This window comes from Dermacentor albipictus, chromosome 10, assembly GCF_038994185.2.
Source record: "Dermacentor albipictus isolate Rhodes 1998 colony chromosome 10, USDA_Dalb.pri_finalv2, whole genome shotgun sequence".
Taxonomy (NCBI): Eukaryota; Metazoa; Arthropoda; class Arachnida; order Ixodida; family Ixodidae; genus Dermacentor; species Dermacentor albipictus.
In genome coordinates, this window is record NC_091830.1 from 9,315,166 (window position 1) to 9,338,774 (window position 23,609).

At 46.5% G+C, this 23,609-nt stretch overlaps 1 protein-coding gene across 2 annotated transcripts in view; it reads left to right on the forward strand.

Moving 5' to 3' along the window:
• amon (prohormone processing protease amontillado) overlaps positions 1-23,609 on the forward strand; it is a 204,659-nt gene that overhangs the window by 151,611 nt on the left and 29,439 nt on the right. For both annotated transcript variants that reach the window (XM_065454679.2, XM_065454680.2), the window contains exons 4-5: positions 14,828-14,936; positions 18,482-18,519. In XM_065454679.2, the coding sequence (XP_065310751.1) occupies positions 14,828-14,936; positions 18,482-18,519 (147 nt within the window). The remainder of the gene's footprint in view (positions 1-14,827; positions 14,937-18,481; positions 18,520-23,609) is intronic.

Sequence of the window (23,609 nt, forward strand, 5' to 3'; positions counted from 1 at the left end):
GAAAAACAGTTATTTCTGATTCGACCCCTTTTCGCCATTAGCCCTCGGCTATTGGTAAAAAGTTTTCGGGATGCACCCACTTCACCTGCCTGTCACGCGACGTCACAAAACCGCATGAACTCACCGCGTCAAAGTGACGTGTACGCGATAAAGATGCATTAATATGCCGAACAAAACTGAATTTTTTTCGGAATAGCCGCAGGCTGCCCCGTTCCGAAAGGAATAAAAGATAGCTGCCGCCGATCGCTGAGACGCTGGCTACTCGCACCTGCCGGAGAGCATGGGTGTATTTGCGTATAATAAAACTTCTTGCGTGACCGTGTAACGTTTTTAAGCACTTTCGACACGTTTACTACCTCATTCTGCCAACTCTTCTTTGCTGAGGGTCAATTTTAGCGTCATTCTTAAGCTTCCGTTGCATGCCGCCGCGATTTTCGACCAGCCACCACAAGCTATGTAAGGGAAAGCCGACCAATCGCAGACGCCGGCACCACCCTCTTCATCCGGTTATCGGTTTTCAGTGCACTGGCTCTGCCCTAGTGAATTCCTCTCCACTTGAGCGTTCTCCTCGCCTCTTGTCAGCCAATTAGATACAACAAGCCGCTCAGTGTTGGCAATGTTATTCGTTTTTCAAGCAAACAAAAGGGATCTCCTATGAACGAGGAGAGCGTTTGATTGGTCTGTTCAGACAACCCTATGGGTGACCGCCCGGTGCTTGCGTCGGTGGTTACGCAAATTTGACGTCAGGAAATTGGAATAGAAACATATTGGAATAGTTTTACGTTATAGGGCCCTTGGTTGCCTAACGCCCAAACGTGTCCCAAGAAATAAGCTTTCTGGTTGTTTCAGGTTGAGAAGAAATGAACAAGTAAAACGGACGACGCTGTAATGGAGTCGCCAATCAATTAAGTTCGTCTCAGAGGGAATGTTATCTAAACAAGAATCCGATTACGATTTCAGCACTCAAGAATAACGTGGCTATTACACTCGGTAATGACAACCTAATATTTATCTCAAATCTCAGAAGCGATATAGAAGCGATAGCCCATATCGTGGTTTTCGCACGTAAAACCTCAGAATTAAACAAGCCCTTGCGGTGGTGGCATATGCATGGGGGTTAAACATAAGATCGTTTTTTTTTTTTTTTTTGCTTTGGGTTCACGTTATGGTAGCGGTCACAATTAATCCGTAGCCGAGTTCTACACTACTGTTGTCTAGATTACTGTTGCGCCAACTATCCCGTAGTGCACCAATTGCAGCTGCTGCGTACAAGATTGCAGTGCAGATTCTTGCTCCTTTCTACGCCTTTTCTGTCTGTCTGATTTTTTTTTTGTCGTTAGATATATGATACACAAAATATATGTTTGGCATAAGTGGGCATATGTGCAAAATCTACAGCGCTCAAGGTCAATATGAACGAAGTAGACAGGACGCCAGCGCTATTCCTATGGTTGTTCATCAAATGATAAGATCCTGGCAAAATAAGCCACTGAAAGTGCTCCGTCCACTTTTTTTTCGTCCAGTCCTTGTGCACCGCCGATTTACCAGACACGCAATACCCTTCAGACAAGATGGCGAGAACAAGCGAAGGCACTAGCTATAACATCAATACAAAGCCAGTTGAGCGATTATCTCGAAAGCACACATGACACACTTCAGACTAGAGGCGTGACGAACTGATACGCACTAAAGACCCAATTCTGAAGCAAGGAAGCCTTCACTGTGCTTAGGCAACCTTACGTCAATCACGAAGATTTATTTGCTCAGACGGCCGTTATGAAGGCCTCTTTTCTCTCTTGGGCTTCATTATCCTAAGGCAGACCCCTTTTTAAGCTACCTTCATGCGTTCTTTGCCTGTTCCTGGCCGTGTAGGCGTGCTTCACCTCAATACGTAGCCCTGGGTAGAGCACTTCACCTAAGCGCGAGTGAGGTGATTTTCGTTTGCGTCGGCGCTCTGTCACCCGTTGCTGGTTGGCGGCGATACTGGAGCCCGGCGTGAAGGAAGGAAGCGTGTTTCATAAAGCAGGGTTAGCTGTTGTCGCAGGGTAGTTCGTTTAGGGTAGCTTTTGAACATTGTAGAATTCGCCATGCGGTTAGCTCTGATTGTCCCAATCAGCTGTTCCGGCTTTTCTGATTGGCCCAGCACACCAAGGTGGCCGAATTCCACAGCATGGCGGAACATATCAGCGTGCACAACACCAGCTACTCCGACGCAGGCATGCCGATTTCGTTCCTTTCTTATTCTATCACTCTGTCTCATTTAAGGCGAAAGCCTTCGGTGTCTATGTTCGCGGTGCCCTTGGCGAAAGTGCGCCGGGAGGAGAAATGGTCGACGCCGCAAAGAGTAACAACACGTCAAGAAATGATCAGACTGACGTTACATTTCTCAGGGACGTTCCGGTAAGCAAAGGAAATAAGTAGCTCTGAAAAGAAAATTTGGTGCATTTCGGTTTGGGTGGGAATCGAACCCGCGAGTTTGCAGTGTGTGAGACGAGCGTGCTTCCCTGAAGCCACGGCTGCTTCACAGTTCCGGTTTAATAAAGGTGTGCCTGCGTGCCCGATTTCACACGTCACGTCGCAGCCATCTCGCTAATTAGTGCGTGCGCCATTGGGCGGTGCACCTGACAGTGCGGGGGAGGTGGCGCCACGTCACGAGGGCATAAAGTGAGCGCGTCGATGACGTTCCGAAGTCTATGAACAGTATAATGGCCAGAATACATGGAGCGAACTTTCACGACGAAGTTCGGGCGGCAGAAAATCTGCCGCGGCGCGACGCCGTAACTTCGTTGGGCTGCGCTACATGGAGCGAAGACACGGCGGCCGCCGCCGGCGAGTCGCTGCGTTGTTATCAGTATGACTAGACCAGGAAAATGCGCTGTAGTGAAACACATGACAAAAAAAAAAGATTTAACGACAACTATTATCGCTTTTGAATTGCAGAACACTCTAAAAACGCGTAAAATTTTATTTAGAAATGATTTCTAGTGTTTTTTATGTGTTTGAGACATTCATGTGCCGATGTAGTTTAAAGAAAGCGGCGATGCTATGCGTTGTGGCAACACTGGGCGAGAAGCCTAGTCGGAAGTCGGGGCGGATAGTGAGACCTGATTGGCTCGCTTTGAGGCGCCACTCGTTTGCCGCTTCCGGTATCGTCGACGCCCGACGAACTTTTCTGCGCCAGCTAGATCGGCGGCGAACGACGTTTTCTCCGCCGCCGCGCGTCGCGCGTACGCCGCCGGGCGTCGAACGCGGACTATTCGTCGCATATTCGCTCCATGTATTCTGGCCTTAATGCTTTTGCATTCCCGCACGTAAGCAGTCTTAAGTGTCTGCCAAATTTTAAGTTTAGTAATTGCTGTCGCGACAGGTGCTGTTGCGCAAGCGGGCGCACGCGCTCTGCGCATTGACATCACAGCCGGAGCGGCCGCGGTTGTCGGCGACGAGCGATGGAGGAGCGTGCACGCTCTTGCGGCTCATGAGGACGGCCGCGCGAGTACGCCACTGTGGACGAAGCGCATGCAGCTGCGCCTTCGTGAGGGGGTCGCCTTAGTGCCGCACGTGCTCTTCCCGTTGCGGCTCGTTATGTCTTGCGAGAAGTCTAGTCCCGACTGCATGGCTTAACGCATTAGCAATATGTCTTGCAAGGAAGTCTAGCCCCGATTGTATAACTTTACCTTCATGCATTACCAAATGTGCAGCAGGCTTTCGCCTTCTTGTGTTACAAGAGTCTAACACCTGCCGAACTTATTTATTTAGGAGGATATTACAGATCGTCTCAGGGAACACGGTAGAGGCAGACATTTGCGTGGCTTTTGCCTTAACCTGAACATTTGCCTTCGCGTGACCACGTCAAGGTTTCGCATTGCTTGTGGCGGCCTTTCACTTCAACAAAATTAGAATAAAGCGTCCATTCTTCTGCATCTTTAGCTTGTGTGTAAAAAAATATATTATAATAACGTAATTTTTCTTTTTAATGACTAAAGGCATTCGTATGTGATTTACCACAGGTCCCCTCGGACCCATATGCGTGGCAACTGTTCCTTACCTTACGAAAGTGCTTCTCTCGTGAGAACGGGCAAAAGGAGCTTTCAGAGTGCGGCTCTTTCCTATGTCAATACCTCACGGTGAGGAGACATGAAGGGCTCCTCACGTAAGATTAGGAAATGGCCCAAGGAAAAGAAAGTCTCAGAATTCGGGCCTATGCATAACTTGCTTCCGCGAGTAGATATAAGCGGCATGAAAATAATGGAGGGGGAGGTGGGGAGGCTCGACGAAGCACAGTAGTGGCACTGAGTGGCAGGGAACAGGCGCCGTTAAGGGCGAAGTAAATAGCTCCGACGAGGCGGTCGACGGCTAAAAGCGCCACCTCTGAGTCTCTGCACATCTCCCCTCATTCACTGCATCGACTGACAGAGCTCATTCTTGGTTGTACGCTAATAAAGACTGGCGTCATGATGACGAAGATGCATGTACCCATCGCAGAAAGGTTGTTCTTGAAAGCATGGCGGATTTCGCTGTGATGAGATACTGCCGCTGTCGCAGTTAATGGAATTGCTGAAATTGTTCTAGTTATCATTTTTTGTTTCTTTTTTGTTTTCTTTTGTGCCATTGCTACAGCTGTATTTGTTTATTTATTTATTTTTTACAGCAGCCTCAATATCTCGCTTCACACTTTAGATATCGTGTCGTTCGGACTTGTTACTCGGCGTCAACTTTTCATATGCAAAGCTGCTCTGCGATGTTTGTTTCTTTTTCAAAGGAGAAGGAACATTTTATTATGCACGTGGCTATTTCATTATTCGCATGAGGTATTTAAACTGTAAACTTGAAGTTCGCGTCAGAAAAAAAGCTCGTAGAGTTTTTCTTTATCAGATGTAAAAAATATAAAAGCACAGACTGATGGATACCTTTCATGAATGTCTTTAATAAATGTCTGGGTTATTTCTGCACTGTGTTGCTTAATATGACGCATCTGACGTGTTAATATGTAACAAGCACTCATGCTGAACAATTGATTTCATTCAGTACTTCTCTGAGCAAAATGTGTGGTTCGACATTACGTCCTTTTGGGTGTTCCTTTTCATATGGATCGAGGGCAGTAGACTTTCTTTTTGCCTTACAAGACATATGCCAACAAAATTATCTAAGTTAATTATTATTCCGTATTTTATATTTTCGGCCTGTTAACTGCGACAGCGTGGCAATTTAGGATACTTCAAAGAGTCCGCTATCCCTAAAATTGTAGCTAAAAGCAAACAATAAAAATAAGCGCGAGAACAACATAAATAAAACATAACTACTAAAAATATTTCGCTATCGCTAAGAAAGAAGGTAGGCTATGGTGTTACGCTGCTGAGCACGAGGTCACGGGATCGAATCCCGGCCGCGGCGGCCGCATTTCGGGGGGTTGGGGGGGGGGGGGCGAAATGTGAAAACACCCGTGTACTTGGATTTAGGCGCACGTTAAAGAACCCCAGATGGCCAAAATTTCCGGAGTCCTCCACTACGGCCTGCCTCATAATCAGAAAGTGGTTTTGGCACGTAAAACCCCATAATTTAAGAATGAAGGTAACGCACTATATGCTTTGAACTTGATATATCGTCCGTAGTGCAGTTAGCGCATGACCTGTGATAAACATGAGTGGTTTCTACTCATGCTGAAATAGTTCCGTGCAGAAAATTTGTGCATAAGAAGTTTCTAACGCTAACAAATTATTGTGATGATTAGCTGAGGGTAAAAAAAACAAAGAAAATCATACCAGCGCACGCAAAATGCATTCTACACATCGGTGACGATGTGTGCATGTCTTTTCTAACACGTAGTCGCAGAAGAAAAAATCCTTCCTGTTGCTTTCTTTTTCTTCAACTTTTCACAGCAAAGACAAGAATTATGTGCTATAAGCAGACAAACCGCGAACTACAACTTAAAGTTCTTATGTGTCTGTTCCCTATGGGAAAAATTCCGTATGCCCCATATTCCCCATATCCGCAATCTTATGTGATGCTATTAGATCATCTATGGAGGCCTGTATGTTTTCAAAGTAATTCATATGATCATATAGGATTATGGTACGGAGAATATGAGTCTCTTCCAATAGAGTTGTGTAACCCCTTGTGTCTTCGTCTCAGTCTTCATATCTGTCCCTCGCAACGATGTACGGGCATCGTTTATTCCGCAATGTTCATGGAAATTCACAAGAACTCTCAAAATTGGTAATCCTAAGCCTCTGAGCGGCTTTGGCATCCTGTTTACTTTTTAAGGACTCCGGTAGTTTTCCGGCTTTCGAAAGTCGAACGCTTTTTTAATGGTTTCCCGGACAAAACTTCCAGCTTTTTATCTGTTCTGTGTTCCTGACATGGCCAGTTCTTTTGGTAGTCTTCGTACAATACAGCCGTTTGTGAAAAACACGTTTTTTAGGAAAGACTACGTGTAAAGTATATTCAAATTCCATTGAATTATACTGCCTAGTGTATAAAGTGGGGTTGGAAATTGCAATAAATGTTGTGGTATATCGTACATACCGTGTTCACGAATTCTTCTTTTTTTAACTTTCGCGTAGCACATGTATGGTGCCTGTATATTAAATCACCTGTGAAAGTTTACATCAGCTTCTACGTTTAGAGCCGGGTCGCGCCAGCAGCCCGAAGCACACTTGCTTGAGACGTGCATTCACTCTGTGCTGACACGCATTATTGTCGAATATTATGCCGCAAAACGACTTTGTAAATGGTTCTAGCAGAACTGTTGATTTGGCCTTTTGCAGTTGGCTTTAAACAGTGTGATAATATCGCGTTTACAATGATCATACCTTAGCGCGCACGCAATGCAATTACACAACATGAGCAACCACAAAATTAAATGGTGTTCACTAGTGAGCACTGACAACTATCAGGTTCACGAAGAATACTGCACTGTAGATGCTAGAGCATATTTCTTGCAGTCACCCTCAGAATTAGATATGACTTTCAGGGCGGGCGCTGGTACAAAGTGTTACTGAGGCGTTGATAACGTGACATTACCACTGTTTTTTAAGCCAACTGCGAACACCAGAATAAGCGCTCTGCTAAAACTTTACCAAATATGTTTTTTTTTTACATGCTGTCTACGATACCACTAGTAAGCATATGTGTGCCAGGCAAGTATGATGCAGAGCAAGCCGGCTTTAAACGGAGAACCTACTAAATTTAAATTTGCACTGGCTCTCTCAACTGCAACCACTGTACACGTGTGGCGTCATAGGTAACATAAGAACTTCTCAACAAGTTTCAACTCACCTCTAATTCAATTTTCAACACCAATCAATACATTTGGCGGGATAATTTCATGGACTTTCAATACATATTCAACACATAGCTTTTTTTTTCAATTGTAAACAACTTCTGAAGTTAACATAGCCCAATTGTATTCAAGCTAAAAGTACTCACTCAATATTCAACGCTTGCCAATGCAGGTCCCAACAACAGTGCTCTCAATTGTTTATACGTGTGTGTGTGTATATATATATATATATATATATATATATATATATATATATATATATATATATAGTGTGCGTGTGTGTGTGTGTGTGCGCGCGCGCTCTCAGTGTTCTCAGTTTCAGTTCATTTCCGATTCTTTTTTTCTGCCTCCCACGTAGCGAAGTCATTAGCTCCCGACACCGTCTTCTCTCCCCCTCGCGTCGTTCGCAAAACACGTAGAGAAACGACCCACGAATACTGCGCCGGGAATTCGCTGCAACGTAAGCATCGATAACGCTGCACGAGCCGCCTCCTTCCCCTCGAACCTCTGCGGCTTTGCCGCAACGACGTTCGACTGCTGACGTTAAGCCGCTTACGGGAACTACGTTGTTGCCGCACCAGCAAATGGACTCGCATCATCTTTATTTTTGCCGACGTTGCACCCTTCTCCGCCCACCGTTTGCCCCGCAACGCTTCCCTCCATACCACAGAGGGTCCGCAAGTTGGTTCCCCGCTGCTCCCTAATAACGCCATTCCCAGTTGAGCCACTTTTCTGGCGTTGCTCTGCGGGTGTCCTTCCATCTGCCCCGCACGCCTTTCGGGTATACTGCTTCGGTAAAAGCGTGCAGTACTGTGAGAACTGTAGCTATGCGGTCGGCACATTCCCCTATAAGAACCACCGTCGTACACTCACAAGTAATAGTATTTTATGGTGTTAAGGCAGTTTTCACGAAAGCATAAGTTTTGTAAAGTGGAAAGTTGGGCTAGTTGGTTAGTTATCATCATACCGTGATGGTGAAGCAGCGCACTGACACGGACACAGTGAACACACAAAAGAAAAGCAGCGAGTGTCATCTTTTCTTTTGTGTCTTCACTGTGTCCGTGTCAGTGCGCTGCTTCACCAGCAAGGTATGATGATAAGTCTTGTTGGAGAAACACTGCGTTTTCGTTAAAACTAAGCACCGAGTCTCTATTAAATATTCTGCGCGCAAGGATCCAGACGATAAGATTATGCCCTTGCAAAACTCATGCGTGTCGTGCAATTAAATGTCAGCGGGAAATCACTTAAATGCTACTAAGTACATATAGAAACATAACAAAAAAAACGATTTTTGCAAGGGCAGACACGAGGCCAGTGCTGTTTTTCAGGTAGAGTTCTTATTTATCTAGGGCGTGGACAGACACACGTGCGTGAAAGCAAAGCGAAGGAGATGGAAGGAAAGGCAGGAAGGTTGCCTAGACTTCGTGCAATTGCGTACCCTACTAGGGGGAGGGGGGTCAAAGAGAGAGAGAGAAAGAAAAGAATTCAAATAAAGCATTTTTGCAGAAACCATCGAAGATAACTGTCAACGTCAATGACAGCTCTCTCGTGTAATCTGCTGCGTAACCCCATGCCATGCGTGAATCGCCAAACCTTATAGGCACATCAGCAGACGCACGATGTGGCTATCACGCTGCCAGCCACCATGCCGAATGATACAATGACACAGTATATCTTGTAATCACCGAACACCAGTTGAAATCCTGTAGCAACTCCCACTATTCGTAGTATCCTGGCTGCGATTGACGTAGAGGTGTCTGACAATAATACGGTACTCGCAGCTGGCACTCGCCCTCCTCACCGCCTCCTCCTCCTCTAGCGCGTGACGTCACTTGCGCACGTACGGACCTTGCTCTCCTCCTCCTCCTGTGCATGTTTGCTTTCTCTCTCCGCTAGGCCAGACAGCAGCCCGCAGCAAGTTAACATGCACAGTGACCAAATAGCACATACTAATGGCCCAAACTGTATCCGTTGAGGAAACGTCATGCACCCTGCATGTGGCCTAAGTTGCCTACTCATCAAGACATCATTGTGCGAGACCGGCTTACGTTCATCCAAAGTGTGTGAAGTAGCTAAAGTAAGCTATCGCTTTGACATACAAAGGAACCAAAAGCAACTATATGGACTTCAAGCGTTGTAAACACTGTCTTCGTCTTTTTGCGCAGTATATTTACCATTTGGTACCATATATCAGGCCAGTAGCTCACACAGCCTGCAGGGTTACGGTTACTTACGTAGGGTTAACGGCTACACTGGCTATGACAAGAACAGACTGACTACCCTTAAAAGAACGTGGACAAGTTGGTTGACCACATACTAAAGAAAGATAGGTGCGAAAATTACAGCCGCGCAGAAAAAAGGAACCAAAGGATAGAGCTAGCCGGTGATAATTTATTTAGATGCGTGTTCTCCTAGACTTCCTGTGAGCATTGATGGACAAAAAAAAAAAAAAGGTGTTAAAGCCTAGCCACTCGCGCCCCCGCGAGCTCCCGATCACCGGATATTGTTGCTAGTGAAATCAAAGCAACTTCACTGCACTGTAACGCCAACGCATATTCACATGACGAACTCTTGCTAAAAAAAAAAGAAAAGAAGGGGGAGGCTGGCCCTTGCACTTTATCGGCAGACTGCACTGGTGATCTTTACGTAAGGGCACTCGTAAATGGACCGCAGGCCCGGCTACCGAATCCCTGGAACTTGGAACCAGGTTAGAATGTCAGCTTGGGCTTGTTGGTTTTCCATCCTGGCGTTAACAGCGCGAAACGTAGAAGTGACACGAGACGAGAAGACGTCTCCTGTCCGTTCTACGTTTTGCGCTGTTAACACCAGGTTGGAACCAGGTGCGTTCTGAATCAGAGGCCGAATTCACAAAGCTCTTCGTTTGTAAGAAACGTTTGTCACCGCCAGGAAGGAAGAAAACGAATAGAAGGGAGCATCGCCATATCCAATTAAAGCCAGAAAAAAGTAGGCCCGATACGTGATCTAGTCACGGTAAGCTTGAACTTCTTCCACCGCCGCGCTCTGCCCGCACTCAGTGCAGGCTCTTCCGAAAAGGCAACGGTTGCCATTGCAAACGGGACAACGAATGTACAAGTTGCAAAACGACCGACGTTTCCCGAGCATATCGGCAGAAAATGTGCTCAGAGTGGTTGGCAAAATACACTCGCGAACATGAGCGCGTCGATTAAAACCTACCGGGAGCCAAACTCTTTGGGTAGAGTCCGCCTAACGCAGGGTCACGTGTTGCACCAACTTTCTTAAGAGGAAGAAAAGCAAGCGATCACGGCTTCACGGAGAGATGGCTTGCGAAGGCTGCCTGCGTGACGCAATGCTCCGCCTCTTAGTTTATTTCTTTCCTCTGTGATCAGCGGTCAGCGGTTTCCGCCAGCTATACGTCGGATAGTACTGCAGGCCGGTGCTTCGTTTTGCAAATCATTCTCTAGCACATTACATGCTTTCAAAATATGTGCGAAAAGCTTCAGAACCGCGACTATGCTTCGGGATTGGCTGATGCACATGCGCTGACCAGTCGTGCTTTTCAACGTGTACGCGTCAGCTTTGTCAATTGCGCGAATGATTCGCCAGAAGTTGTAGTTCTAAGTTCCATGTTACTGCACAGTACTATTCTGACGGCACGTACGTCCCTCGTCACTCCCCCTGTCTGCCACCCTCCTCACAAGCGCACACGCGCACACGTACTATTCTTTCTTTTTTCTTTGCACGCAACTCTGCCGGCAAACACGCTTTTCGTTCCCAGCTCCCTTCCCATATGATTGCCGTTGTCATATGATTGCACCGCGTCGGCCGAGCGAGTCCGGAGTATGTGGCGTGCCTTCTTTTTTTTTCCTTTTCTTTCTTTCTTTTTTTTTCTTCCTTTCTGTGTTCCTCCTGCGGCGCCGTCCCTGCTCGTTTATTACTAGGACGATATGAAGAAGCCAGTCGGCGGCTAACCACGTTTTTTCGCCCATTGAGAGACGATCCTGGCTGGCTTAGCCGACGGACGTCAGTCGTTGCCTGGCAATTGGGAACGTTCCGGCTTCGTCCGATGTAGCCTATACTGCTTTTCTGTGTGTATTGGTTCACTTGCATCTTTCTTTCTTTCTTTCTTTCTTTCTTTCTTTCTTTCTTTCTTTCTTTCTTTCTTTCTTTCTTTCTTTCTTTCTTTCTTTCTTTCTTTTTTGTTTGTCCGTCTATTTATTTATTTATTTATTTATTTAGTTATTTATCAATTCCCAGATGCTGCTGTTCTGACAGTACTGTGCTGCTGAGGGAAGCATCTCCTGCGTTAAAACGTCAAAACTGCGTCAACATCACCACCGACGCACCGCAGTGCCGCCTGTGCTTGTGTACGCGAAACACCGCCGTTGTAATGGCGTCGCAGTCGTCCAGTCATCGCGGTAATAGGTCCTCGATCTGCTGGCCCGTTCGCCACTGCTAAGTTTCGCCACGCGGCGTCCTCCAATTGGCTCAGAGGAGAGAAAATGGCCGCCTTAGGCAGCAGCTATTGATTTGGCGTACGGCCTAAGAGCGGGGTGGTGCGGGGCTCGGACGTGCGTCTTTCTGACTTGCGGTTGCACTGCGGGTTCACCTTCTCGGCTATCTTAGCGTACGACTGTACGGTTTCATCAATGGTCAAGCATTTTCCGTTCGCTAGGTATAACAGCGCAAGCTTTAGAGTCATCTTGCGAAAACGCGATGTTATGCACAGGGGCAGAACTGGACAGAGTAGTTCTGCCCATACCTTTGCATAACAGTGTGTTTGCTTTTTTTTTCAAGAAATTGTATAATTGCACCAATCACAGCTCTACTTTTGAGCCGACCTTCCAGAATTATTCCACCGGGCATAAGTATTTGATTCTGGGTACTCAGCCATCACAATTGCAACGTCTGATTACGAAACATAATATTCCAAAATGACAGTTTGCAGAGCGAGTTTGTTTTTCATGCATGAGGCAACCAGCACGAAAAGAGTCAATACGAAGGAACTGAAAAGGGATGCAATGTTATCAACTGAAGTATTTGCTAAAATCACACAAGTATATAAACTCTGAACAAACATGTGACGTGGCTCTGGTTTGCTTTGATAACAAATTGTGTAATTGAGCAGGCATATGTATACATATATATATATATATATATATATATATATATATATATATATATATATATATATATATATATATATACAGAGAGAGAGAGAAGAGAGAGAGAGAAACAAGTCGCACGAAATCTCTGTTGCTATAAACCATCTGTCATCTCTCTGTCACATTGTATACCTCTGAGATGGAGTACCTGGATACGCGCCATTAAGGGATGTTTTGCTGCCTTTTTGCGTTAGCCTTCACAATTTTTCTTTGCTCACTTGTTCGTTCGCGCATACATATCTGGGCAAAGACATGTTCCAGCGCGTAAGAAAAATAAACCGAAACGTAGAGACAAAGGGACGACAGAAAAGTAGGCAGAAAGGCTGGATCCCAATAGCCCAACTCTCTGCCTTAAATGCTCCACTTTCTCGTACATATCGAACGAATAACAGCGCGAAACGACGAGGATGAGAAGGCGATACACACACTGCCCGACTTAGAAATACTTTTATTTTCGGAAGGGTACGAAACACAAAGCACACACATGACAGACGAAAATAAAGAAACAGGCACAAGAATCACGTGCCCGTGTCTTCTATAGCACACTGGCCGCTCTCACGCTTCTTTTTTCTCCAATTTAGTTAACCAGCACTCTACCTTTTCTGTCGTCCTTTTGTTTGTCTCTGCACTTTTTCTTTCATTGTTCTTACGTACCAGAACATGCCTTTCTCCAAACTCGAACCTGCCCAGCTCTCTGGCGTGTTTGTCTGATTTCAGCAAAAATCTCACTTGATAATCAAGGCTGTGTCCGCTTTCATTTCCTTCGCATTAAGTCTTTTCGCCCTGCTTGCCCCAAGAACGGACTATTCGATTGGCATTGGACATGGAACATTAACGCATCCCTGCGACCGAACGAATTCAACCATCGTATTCGGCAAGTTCGGTACGAACGTCAGCAGCTGCCGCTCAAGGTTGAGCACTCTGATTATTTAAATAACAACAGCCTGGTCGTCTCCTAATGGTCTTTTCGTAGACGCCGTTGGTTCGGAACATGTCTGTGCACTTTGGTCGCGAGGCTTAGGGAATTGTTTTTCCCGCCTCAAGGAGCCATGATTTCACCGCTAGCGTGATGCCCTACGTTGTGATTGCGCAAAGAAAAGGAAAGAAGGGGCAGATGTGCCTAAGGGATATTAATCGCCGTCGCATTTCTCTGACAGCTATCGAGGACAACGGTCGCATGGTCATTAAGGAGAACAGTAACTTCATTGGTCACTTTGTTTTTGAAGTATTTCATATAGCACAACTTTCAAAATAGGACAATTTAGAACCTTATTGGTGAACTGTGATTGGGGACATTTCTCCCCAGGCTTGTTGTGCGCCTACTTTCAACGTAAGGGCAGCCGCAAATCTGATAGGGATGATTTATATTTATTTTGTCGTTTATTTGTTATATTATCAATCGATCTTAAGACCTTGCGCTAATTTTGTTTAAGTTTAATTCCTGCGCGGGCGGTCGAGCGTGAGCAGATGACGGCCAGCTACTTCCGGAAATACCTAATGCGTATCGAAATGCTAAACCAAATCTTCGCTTACTTCGTCCTGTTTATTAAACTTTGCCAATAAATATACGCTGTAACCACAGGCAAAAGCGCACTGATCCAAACACCCTTCTTGACTGATGTCAGCTATTGGCCACTAGCAGACGTGTATGGGAATATGCTATATTAATAAATGAAGCGTGAATCTGCAATATTACAAAATAAAGCGTCCAGAAAGGAATGAGGAGCAGGCTTCCGTTGAAAAGAGAGCGTTTGAAAAAAAAAGTGACTTCGCGCTCCGCTTGTGAGCTCCAGTCGTCGCGCACGCCTGCAACATTTGGCTGAGCTTTTCAAAGCAGCGTACGCTATCTGTGCACTGCGTTTTTTTTTTTTTTTTCACAAAGCCTGATGGGTGGTTAAGGACCCCTTTGAGGAAAACAAACCTGCACGAACGACATTAGTCGTGTGCAGGGATTCACTGTGTTCATTGTAATTTGTGTTCATTGTACTGTATGTGTTGCTGTGCAGTGACAGTGCGCGGGATTTGGGACCAGCTGCGATCGCGTATCTGTAGTCTCTCTCTCTCTATGTTCTTATCTTTTCTACCTACTTTTACCCCTTTCCCCAGTGTAGCTTAGCCAACCCCGTTTTCCGTTCGTGTTAACCTTCCTGCTTTTCTATTTTCTTTCGTCTCCCTCGCTCTCTGCCTCTCTAACACGTAATCAAAATCAGCCTCTCTTCCAGAAGTTGGAGCTCTTGTTGCCTTCTATAGACTTTCGGTTGAGATGCAGCTGAATGTTGAATGTCGTGTTTAATTTCGGTTAGGCTTAATTCTCCTAGTTCGGCGCCACGCTGTAATTCTTGGCGCTACAGTATGCATTCTATTGCTTGTCCTTTCATTTGCGTCTTTCTTTTCTTTCTTGCAGAAAAATGTCGGCCAGAACGGCGGCAAGCCCCGGTTGGATTTGAACGTTGAGGCCGCCTGGGCTCAGGGATTTACGGGCAAGAATGTTACTACAGCCATTATGGACGATGGTGAGTTGCAAGAGAACGCAAGTCCTGTTGAACATTTCAGATGTAGAATATGCGCTGTAGCCCAACGGTCACGAGCAACAGAATCAACGTTTAGGTCCCAAAGTGAGCCTAGATAAATCCGTGCGAAACCGACGTAGGGCAACGTTGCGCCTACACTGGGCATACAGTATAGTGTATATATCATACTGTGATTGGTGCAGCTTTGCACTCATATTAGTCTTTCATTCGCTCTATCTCCTTTTGAGGCGAGGGGGGGGGGGGGGGCCGGCATGGGTACACTTGTACACGTCCTTTGGCACTGTCGATGTGGCCACTGCCAGAACTTATCGACCTGCCAGCGCAACTACTCGTCTTACGAGAAAGGGCATAGTCTCTCGCTCGTCAAGAAATCCAGCGAGAAGATTACTTTCAAGAATCAGTGCAAAGAATAGTCATGAACAGACTGCATGGGGACGTACTCTAGGACGATCTCTTACGGAAATAGCATCACGTTGATGAGGTCTTGCGTGAATCCTCTCTGGACGCATGCGCACACAAGGGTCGTACAAAGGTGCCAGAGAAGCTCATTGTCTCATGTGGGCTGAGACTCGCGAATTCTCGCGAAAGCAATGTGCTATCGCCGAAAGTGATCGCCCGAGAATGCCTCCCGTGCTGACGGAGGGGATCGGTGCTTTCTTTATGCATCTTCGCTGTGCCCACCAAAATTAACCCGACCACGATATTACTGTCCTGCACGAACGAAAATCCGTGAGTGTCTGGTTCCTAGTAATAAGGTCGCTCATATTGTGCTTTGTATTTTTATTTTACAAAGGTAACACCGAAGGATTCACGTGTCTTTGTTTGTGCCTTGATTAGCCGCCATAAATTCCACTTCTATTAGTAGTTTCATTTTTTTTTTCTTGACTGAGGCGATACTTCGGTCATCAGTTCCCATATCTCTCTTACGGTCCAAATAGCATAGACCTCCAGATTAGAATCATGCCAAGTAAAAGCAATCTAATCGATGCGCTCTAGTCAATCGTTAGCCTAGCCCATAAGGGAGCGACCTCAGCCGTGATTACCAGCGCTTGAATTTTCAGGCTGGAATATAGAATAACTGAATACGCAGATATGTGCGTCACCCAACCTCTGAATCGTCGTGAAAGGTATTCTTCTCTCGAATCTAAGCACAAATTTACTCTTCGGAATCATAATGGCAATACTTGTAGAGAACACCTAGATTCGACGCACATAAACGACAAGGCAAATTGTCAAAAATGAATGGTATTATTGTATCGGCCAACCCCTAAATGAATAGTTGAAGCCTTTTGTATTGTAAGGATAACTATGGACGTATAAGTGTAATACTGCTGGGAACGGATTCTGCGACGATCGCTTCGGCGATACTATCGCCTTCGCGTGACGTAGTGCTCAACCAGCCAATCAGCTCATCCTATTTTGCTGAACCAGCCAATCAGCGCACGCCTATGGCGATACTATCGCCGAAGCGACACTATCGCTGAGAGTGATCGTCGCAGAATACGTCCCCTGGTCATCACCACACAGCTTCGGAGTCACTCTTCCCTCATTTTGAGACTTTACATTGCTTACACTCGCGCACAAGTCTCTTTCGGGTGATTTCATTTCAGAAAGAGTGATTGAGAAGGTTTCCAATGGCGGTCCTCGATAAATCACACGGGTGTACTCCGGGTGCGCCGTTTCATCCAATCATCGTCGTTCCTAGGCGCCCCGGCACGCACCGGTACGATCTGTCGAGGACGCCATTAGTTCACGGACAACACGATTTATGTAATACCAGAAATACTACGCCAAATGAAGGGCCGTATTGTCAAGGCTACTTGCTCGTAACAATGGCCTTCTGAGACTGGCGAGCGCACGTGAAGTGATCCTTATATATAGACAGAAGCCCGGGACGTTCACACCGCTTGCGAAACAACGCACACGATGCACTTCAATCAATCAATCAATCAATCAATTTTATTTACCAGAAACAAAAGGAACTGGAGGGACACCTGGGCAAAAAGCTGTCGCAGCAGCTCCTTAAGCTCCTTTGTTGGCCAGACCCTCGTTGCATTTCGTAATGACTTCATTGTAAAACGTGCAGGGCGTCTTAAGCCCAATAATCCGAACGGCATAGGGAATGAATGTTTTCTTCCGAGCTTTAATATTAAAGTACTTTATTTGAAATGCCTTCAAGAGTTTCTAGCTTGGCCTCCTTGCTCTTATGTTACGGCTTAGCATCCTTAATATGCCCGTGAGCAAGCACCTTGTCGTAATCGCTGAACGCTTATTACGGCGAGCACAGCGTTTTGTCGCCAATATATCAGAAGCGGCTCTAAGTATAGCCCTGCAAACGGAGAAGGCGGCAAATGTGAAGGAACAAAGGATGGCTTGATATCATTTCCCCTTCTTTTTTCATTCTTGCGTGTTTTGTTTGCGTGAATCATCGAAATTGAGAAAGCGCATTCAGTATTTCTCGTTGTTCCTAATCGTGTAAGCGTATGCCTCGGGCTAAGAATAAAGCCGAGGGAGAACTTCGACCAATTAGATAAACGCCTGCTCTTTCCGAGTTACCGGCGTCGAGGCGTTGTAACCGAACACTAAGGGTACCCGGACGGCTGCCGTCTCTAAAGCACAATTTCGCCGGCGGGCATTGCTGTTAAGACGACGTGGTCCGTATAAGCTCGTTCTCGCGAGGACAATACTCTCGTCGCGCGCTGTCGCAGCCGGTGGGGCAATCTTCTTTACGAGCCTAAAACAATGGGGAAACGCAGCTTATGTGAGTACGATGGAGGCGACACGTGGGGACTCTATTGGAGACACGTTTTTTTGTGCCGCTCTAACAATGGTTTCGTGTTCTCTCTTTCCATCCCCATTCACCTCCCTCTCTGACCCCTTTACCTATTGTACCTGCATTTTTCTCCATTATTTTGTAACTTCCCTATTTTCCATCCCTTGCTTCCCGATTTCAACCTGTCTGCTACCCCCACCTAATCTCTTTTGTCCCTCTTTTCCCTACATGTCTCCTTACTATACCATCTCCAATACACACGCTCCCCTTACGGGCCTCCTACGTCCGCGGTTTCTTTTGTCGTGCTAATGTCTACTCTGCGTTCCATTTTCATCCTCAACCTTATGTTTCACCCCGAACTCTTGTCAAATTTTTTTCATCCCGTCCCTCCTTGGCGTCTCTATCAATCCCTAATTATCCTGTTCTCCCCTTCGACCACGTCCCCGTCTGTCACCGTTTTTGTTTATTTTCCTATTTCTTCTTGCTCCCTATTTATCTACGACCTCTTCTCTTTTTATTTATCTTCCTTACTTAACCTATGATACTTACACCTCTGCACGTTCCATTCTTTCTCTATGCGTTTGCCCTTCCCTACTTCTTGCACCTGCATTCTTCCTTGCACGCCCTTTCTCTCTCTGCTATTCCCTAACCTTCCTGCTGTTCGTCCACGCCCACCTTTATGTCCCACCTCCCCTTTACTCTTTTTTCTAACTACCCTCCCTAACTTGTCCCGCCCTGTCTTTTATGCCTCCAGGGGTTGACTATATGCACCCGGACCTTCGGGACAATTACGTGAGTGCCTTTCACCTCTCTATCTGCCCGCCTCTCTCGTTATAGCCGGTAAAACCCAGGGGGCAATCGCTGCTAGCCCGGCCTCGTTAATTAATGGAGACAAGCGCTAACGTGGCATCGCGAAGGCGCGAGCCTCGTTGAGCGCGAAGGAGAGATAAACGAGAGGCTTCGACGTGGGTGCACGTTGTTCCGAGGGTCGCAAAAGTAGGCTGGACGCCCGATGCGTTCTTTGTGCGTCGCCGGCAGCTTGCCTGATTGGTGGACGCGAGGTGATTGTCTCTCGCGCTTTTCTTCTCTCTTTCTTTGTCTTGGTGTCACTCGCTCTCTCCGTCACTGCGTGTGCTGGGAGCTTTTAGGGCAGAGCCGCCACGCTTTGTTAAGAGGTAACTTTGGGCCCGGACCGTCCCTGTTCAAATAGCCGTGTGAAATGCTGAAGTGCCTTCACTGACCAATTTGTGAACGGATAATAATGGTACGCGTGACACCTAACAAAAGAAGGTTTCGTTTTTGTGAGTAATGGCTGCGGTTGTTTGTTTAAGGTTCTTAACGAAAATAGCTTGATTTCAAGAAATTAAAGCACACGACATTTAAACGTCTTCGTGAAAAACCAGGTGTTACGGTTTTAATAAACGCTGGCGACAAGGAAAATAAAATGATGAAATCAGTGTCTTCCATTACAAGTACAAGAGTGAAGTGACATCTGTCCATTAATTTATTTTACTTCTATAGTGATCATTATAATCAACTACAATGGAAAGCCACCTAACAGGGATACAGCAGCTAAATATCACTGCAGCCTAAGCTATCAAAGAAAGAATGTTTTTTTCTGTACATTATGTAAGTTCTTGCAGCACATAAATAAAAGGCAGAAGCATGGTTACACATATATGAAGGTAAAGCACTCGCTTCTGAATGGGGTACGGAACACTCGGTTGCCTCCATGTCCCCAGCAACGAGAAGCAGAACTCGACATTACGGCTAATTTAGATTAAGGTACTAATGTGCTTGGTTATGTTAAGCTTCTGCGTAATAAGGTATCTTTCTTTTTTTTTTCTAAACACAGTCCTTCCAAGCTGCCGGGTGTGCGTAACGGTCGCAAGTAGCAGGCTACGATGATTCGTTATCTTCACTGAGAAACCGACGGTACTATTCTCGTCATATTATCAGCTCTCATAGGCCGCAAGGTAGCGGTACGGCCTCCCTGACTGGCTCGAAATGCCGCCGTGCAGAATGGTATCCCCAGATCAGATGAGTTCCATTACTTGGGCTCGAAGACTGTCTTGAATGTTGGCCAACATTGTAACACACCCAGAAGGCACTGCCAAGCTCCGCCGGACTTCTTGGTGCAGTAATACGTGTGCAGAAGACACGCGGAGCTCACGTGTTCTGCATCGAGTACATAGTACAGCACCAAGCGGCATTCCATGCTTCCGTAATCGCCTACATCGCCCGCCGCGGGGTCCAGAGAGACGTTTAGCCCAGAGGGAGCACATTCCTGTGGCGCCTGGTACTGAAATGTGCGCCCGGTAATGAGATACAACGAGCTCGGTGCGGTAAAGGCAACTGCTGGCTGGGGCGGAACGCGTTAAGGGAACGCCATTCCAGCCAGGGGCGCTGGCGTCCGCCTTGCCGGTGCCGCTCTGATTAATGATCCCGCACAAATCCACTCGCGAGACGTGCAGCGCCAAAAGCGCCTCGCAGAAAAAAACAATGCCGAGAGAACAGTTTTGTAAGCAAGAGCTAGGTGTGGTAAGCGTTCGGGAGGTACCGTAAACACTCGAACTTACGGCGCACTCGTCCTTAACAAAATTTCTTGTTTCTTAAGAGTATTGAGTCAGCATTCACGGCACCTGCAGCAAGCATGTTCCTCATTATGCTGATAAATATTAATGAGCCCGGAACGAAGACGAGGACTGAGGTTAAAAAGCAAGAAAACAGGACAGTCGATCATTAGTCATTATGAATACATAATGATACAAGTAGCCCAGCGACGAGTAATCTTAAAACATCGTTCTTATGATTATTATCATTATAATTTCAAAACAGAAATCGCCAGAAACTGTTCTCAAACAATCCATTGCGGGTCCGTGACGTGCCGCCAATCGTCTCGCCGCCTCCTGAGTTTTCGTCGTCGTGCCAATGACATGACGTCGTCGTGCCGTCCATCTATCACTGCGTTGGATGGCATACGGAATATGAGGTTCTCCATTGAGTAACTAATGCAATTTCTATTGTATTCTTCCTGAACGTTCGGTTTTGTTTCGTTTTTGCTTTGCTTTTATTCTTTGTCGTTTTTTTCTTCATATTCGCCATATGTATGTGCATATGTTTCTTCGCACACTGTACACATTTCCAAAACGCATGACGTCTAGTTGCGTGGATTTCCTTACGTGGACAATGCGGCAATCCAGGCGTTACGTAAGCAATTGAACTAAGAACACAGTGTATAATCGATGGTACCTGCTCGAATCTCGGTTTTTACATGCATTAGAAAAGGCTTGATAGTGTTTTTTTTTTCTTTAATCTTTCACTGCCACTAACTGTAGGTACATGCTGGAGGTCGGATGACATGCTGTGGGAGGATAGAAGGTACACGTGAGAACCACACCGCAGCTTAAATAAACATGTGTGCGTCAACTGTTAATCTTTCGCATAACGCGCGGATGTAACACCGTTCTTCTTGCGGCGATAATTGTTTAGAAGCTTTACCACCGGAATTGAGAACAGATAAATATTTGTTCCCTACATGCACAGGACAAATTTTCGCAAGGTTTCTTCCAGTTAAAATAGAAAGTGAATATCTACCTTCTCCTCAAGCGTATTTCTTTTATTTTTTTTATTTGGGTCTCCGTTGTTCCTTTAAATATAAATCACCGAAAATTGTCACATTCACGAACAGCGTGCCCAACTTCTTGTGTGGACGTCGTTATCCTCTTCTATAGCCTGTTGTCGTAACCTGGCGTCATGCCGAATCTGAGCTCATAATTACGAACAGGACGGTTAAGCGAAAAAAATCCTCCTTTTGACCTCATGCGTAATCATTCAACAACAACAAAAAGAAAACTGGCGGCGTGTCACCATCTCGTACTCTTAACATGTTTCCAACAAAGGGTGAGCACTCAAAGACTCTCACGCTGCTGCATCCATTCAGGTCAGGCCTACCAACGGAAGTCGTAATCTCTGAAATATTGCTTCGGAGTTTGCCATAAGACGCGGGGTGGTTCTACGTCGACCCACACCGCCCACCATTCACCCTCTGGCTCTATATCAGGGAGGAAGTATAGGTGGACACGAAGCCCCTCTCTCCGAAATATCTGGCGTCCTCGCGAGAATAGAATGTCACTTGCGGTTGAGTGCGGGACCGTCTAGCGATTCAGTCCATCTATTAACATATTATGTTCTGCGTCAAATTCAGGGCACTCTACCAAATAATGGTCGATGTCACCAGCAGCTTGACAGATGTACACGACACACAGCCTGTTGCGCCCCGGTTCAAGTCCCACGTGTTAATATTGCCAGATGCCGTTTTGTCACCAGATGGAATGTGACGGGCTTCAGTGTTACTTATCGCACTCGATAAGTAACACTCTGGCAGAGCAATTGCCGGCAGCTCTTGCAACGCTACAAGGACCACTTGCAGCAAGCAACGTTCGAGATGGCTCACCTGCCAAGCCAGAGTTTGTACTGTGTGAATATAAGAGGATTCTTTCGCTGCTTACGTCCCGTTACAATTTTTTGTTGATGAGCCCACAGATTTCACTCAGAGTTGGCGAACACCGTTACACTAATTTTGGGCGTCCTAGCATCGCGTAGCAGTTTCTCTGACTAAAATTTATTCGTTTCTCTACATACTAAAAAAAAAAGAAATTGAGGCTATGTGAGGTTATGTGAGGTTATATCGGGGCCTTTACGGTAGGCGTCGCTCTAGGAGCGTGTCGAAAAGTAAATGGAACGGGGGATCTTGGCAGTATACTCGAGGGGCGCCGAATCCGCATCATCAGACGGGCCGGCGTTGGAAGCCGTTAGTCGGACTCTGCGCAGCTGGTTTCTGGCGGCGGCTGCGGTGAAAAAGCTCGTGGGAGGCGGCCGCGATCCGGCAAGAAGAGGAGGACCGACCCCGCTTACGGTAATGGCGTACACTCGATACCCGCGGGATTAATAGGGGGGCCATTAACGGTGCGGCCGGTCTGATTGCAGAGCGCCAACCGCTGGGGGTCGAGCCACGTGTGAGGGAGGCGATTATCGAGTGTTTAGCGTGGGCGGAACACCGCTGCCGCCCGACCGGTTAGTCGTTCTCGATGCAACAGGCGCCCCGATGAAGAAGAGAGAGAGAGAGATTGTGAAGAGGAAGGAGAAAACGAAAAAGGGGAGGGCGGATGAGAGAGAGTTGAAGGAGGCCGTTTGCATAATTGCTTGCGGGGCTTGTTTCGCACAAGCGTATCTGTGCATTGTCAGTTTATTTTCGCTTAGAGAGAGAGATAGAGATACACATTTATTATGTTAAAAAGTTGGGAGGTCAGTCCGAATCAAAGTTCTGGCCTACGACTCAGCTTTGGGGAAGGGAACTGGGAGTAAAAATGGAAAGAGAGAAAATAGCTTAAATAGTTCAACGCAAACATTGCCAGAAAGACACTTTGCGCCGGCGTGCGTGTGAATCACCGGTTAAGCTGTTCGAGGAGCCCGAAGATAATGGGCATTACGCGGATTTGTCCAGACTTCGCACTCCTGTCTTCGAACGTCCCCAAGTGGATTGTTATACGGTAACCTTGTCGGAGTAAATTCCCGCCTATTATCGCCACGGTAATTAGAAGTTGGAGCTCCTTCGAGCCGCTACGCGTTCGGGAACTCTTGATATCGTGCTGCGTTTTGAAGTGAAACTTTCTTGCCGAGTTCCAGGCATGTTTTTCGTACTATCTGGCCTCTAACGCCGAACGCGTTTAACAGGATGGACGCCATCTAGGATTGGTGTAGCGAGGAAGTACATTACGAGTTTACCGTTTCGAGCGTATAGTTTCGTGCAATAATTAGTAGGAGGGATCCGTGCCACTAGTGTCTGCGGAAGCCGCGAGCAGGGCGATTCAGCGAGCATG